The sequence below is a fragment of the Mus pahari genome, chromosome 14, assembly GCF_900095145.1.
Source record: "Mus pahari chromosome 14, PAHARI_EIJ_v1.1, whole genome shotgun sequence".
Taxonomy (NCBI): Eukaryota; Metazoa; Chordata; class Mammalia; order Rodentia; family Muridae; genus Mus; species Mus pahari.
The window spans coordinates 73,263,306-73,265,826 of record NC_034603.1 but is presented as its reverse complement, the minus strand read 5'-3'; the positions used below and the strand labels follow the sequence as shown (position 1 = coordinate 73,265,826).

General features: G+C 57.0%; 2 protein-coding genes across 2 annotated transcripts in view; one reads left to right on the top strand and one right to left on the bottom strand.

Moving 5' to 3' along the window:
• Positions 1 to 411: 411 nt before the first annotated feature.
• On the bottom strand, positions 412 to 2,403 carry LOC110331880 (translation initiation factor IF-2-like). The gene is made up of 2 exons (XM_021212743.1): positions 2,269 to 2,403; positions 412 to 1,958 (listed from the first exon to the last, which is right to left on the bottom strand). The coding sequence occupies exons 1-2, from the start codon at positions 2,401 to 2,403 to the stop codon at positions 1,194 to 1,196; spliced, it is 900 nt and encodes a 299-aa protein (XP_021068402.1). The 3' UTR covers positions 412 to 1,193.
• LOC110332074 (cytochrome b561) overlaps positions 1,478 to 2,521 on the top strand; it is a 13,001-nt gene continuing 11,957 nt past the window's right edge. The window contains exon 1 of the mRNA XM_021213043.2: positions 1,478 to 1,563. The gene's annotated coding sequence lies outside the window, so the exon portion shown is untranslated. The remainder of the gene's footprint in view (positions 1,564 to 2,521) is intronic.

Sequence of the window (2,521 nt, the reverse complement as noted above, 5' to 3'; positions counted from 1 at the left end):
AGAAAGAATGTGCCAGGTGGGAGTGGGTCTGCCTTAGGTCTGGCTCCTGGTTATGAGAACAAAATTCATTCTGTTCAGTGCCTTTTTTTGCTTCTTAAGGCCTTTGCTCAGAGGCCCCTCCCTGAATCCTGAGTGTGTGTGTGGTCATCATAACTCTAGTCTTTCCCATACTGCCACACCAGCGGTCAGGAAATGCACTGTGAAGCAGTCAGCTTGGAGACCTTAAGGAATGAGGTAGGGGATGATCCAGCAAAGGACCCTCCCAACAGGAGCCTCCCTGGGTCTTGGAAGGCACTTTAAGACCAGCACTTAAGATTTCATCCTGCCAAAATCGGTCCCTCCTTTTCCTCCCAGAAGCCCCAGTACACCCACCAAACAATGAGAAATGGCTCAGCGCCATGTTTAGTTTATAAGCATGTATTTATTGCCGGCACCACCAAGGAAGCTGCTGCTTACCTTAAAAAGCCCATCAGCTTCAGCCAGACCAAAAGTTACCGGAAGGTAATTCCGGTTTTTGGTTCTATCTCAACCGTACACCAGACAGCATACCCACTCCCTAAGAAGGCGCCCCAATTCTGGCTTCTACCAGTGGGCAGCTCCCAGCATGCTGAGGTGTACCAGGGACTGCCTTCATGGGGAAGGGAGGTGGCACAGTCATGCTTTGCCTCGCGAGGTAAAATACCCCCTTTCTCTCCTCCTCTCTGTGAGTCTGGCCAGGCATCCAACAGGAAAGAACCTTTTGTTCCCAGCTTGTAGGAAGTCTGAGCTGGGCTCTTATCTACTCGTAGCATTTCCTGAATAGCGGGCCAGGATCCGCTAAGCTCCCAGCCTTGGTCTTGGCAACAGTCTTAAGTACCGACCTTGGCACACCAGGTCTAGGACTTAAATGAGAAGTTGGAAGGACAGAATCTACCCTTAGATTGGTGTCTTTCCTCTGTCTCTGTCTCTGTCTCTCCCTGTGTGTGTGTGTGTGTGTGTGTGTGTGTGTGTGTGTGTATCCTGGAGTGGAAAAAAATGGGAGACAAACTGTATCAACAACAGTGTCTATGTGGTCGATGTGGCTGGTGTGCGGGAAGGGCAGGGTTATTCCTAGCCTTCCAGTAAAGCTTAAAGTGCCATCTCCGCCCACGAGGGCTGGAAGAGGTGACCCTGGGTTCCCGGAGCTGAGCTTGGGCCCAGGCCGGGCCTGACACCTAGTGGCCTCCTGGGTTCGGGCGTGGCGAGAGTAGAGAGCGAGAGGCTAGAGACCGGGAACCCGGGCGTCGAACCCGCGTCGCTAACCGTCCCCGCACGCCGGTCCCGAGCCAGGCCCGAATCTGCTGGAGCTCGGGTCCGGAGTCCGGGTCGGTGTAGCCGAGGTGCCCTCCCGAGTGACGGCACCTGGCGGTACTTCCGCCGCAGGTGACCGTCGCCTCCTCGCGCGCGCTACCGCCGCCCCGCCGCCGCCCCGTCTCCATGGCGACGCTGTCGAGCCGAGGCCCGCGGAACCTGCCGAGCGGCCGGGGTGCGGCGCGGCGTGGCGTGGCGCGGGGACGCGCGCAGGCCTGGCAGCGGCCGGACGAGGTAGGCGACGGGGCGGCGGGCAGCTGAGTTCCGCGCGGAGGGGCGGAGGGGACTGCGGCCAGGCGAGGTCGGGCTTCGAGCCGCCCTCCAGCGCGCACCTGCCCGCACCGACCCGGGCGCTGCCCCGCCTGTCCCCTGACGCAGGGGTTCCTGCTGCTGGCACCGGGCAGGGCGGCGGGGGGAGCGCGGGCCGCGTCTGCCCGAGTTAGAATGGGGACTGTTGGTGACTTGAGTTCAAGTCTAGGAGCCTGCGGCTGTACTGTAGAACAAAGTGGGTGGGTGTGGACCAATCTGCATTCGCCACGACTGAGCCCCCACTGTCCCCGCGGCCGGTCCCTGCGCTTAGGTGCGGGCCTGGTGAATCCTCCTTCTCTTCTCCCGCATCCCACTAGCTCCTATCCTGGCAGAAAGCCTGGCTTCGTCGTGCTTTGGCCTTGGAAGTGACGCAGGTGCGGAACTTCTTGGAGAGAGGGATCTGCTGCAGCCTTTGACTCCTCTTAGTGGTAGCCAGGTCACCTCCCCTTTCCGGTCACTTCTCTTCTTACCCTTACCACCTTTCCTCTGGCGCTGCATCATCACAAGTCACAGACACTTTTTGGTTGCCCTTCCTCTTTTTGTCTTGGCAATTTTCTTTAAGGAAAGTTCCATCTCCAGCACATGGTTTCTGTCCTGTTCTTAGCAAAACAAAAAGCAAAGTGTTCTCACCTCCCTTAGATACCTTGATTGCTCCTCCGCACTTGGATCTGGGAGGAAAATACTGGACTGCTCCAACTCCACCCCTTGTAGGAGGAGCTCCTGGAACCAGAAGTAGAGTTGCCCACAGATGCCCTGCCCTGCCATTGTCCCTGGGTTTCTTGAACTCACAGACATCTGAATGCTGGGATTAAAAGCCAGGCCAGGCCTCACGCTCCATTTTTCTTTTTTTTTTTTTTTTTTTTTTTTTTTTTTTTTTTTTTTT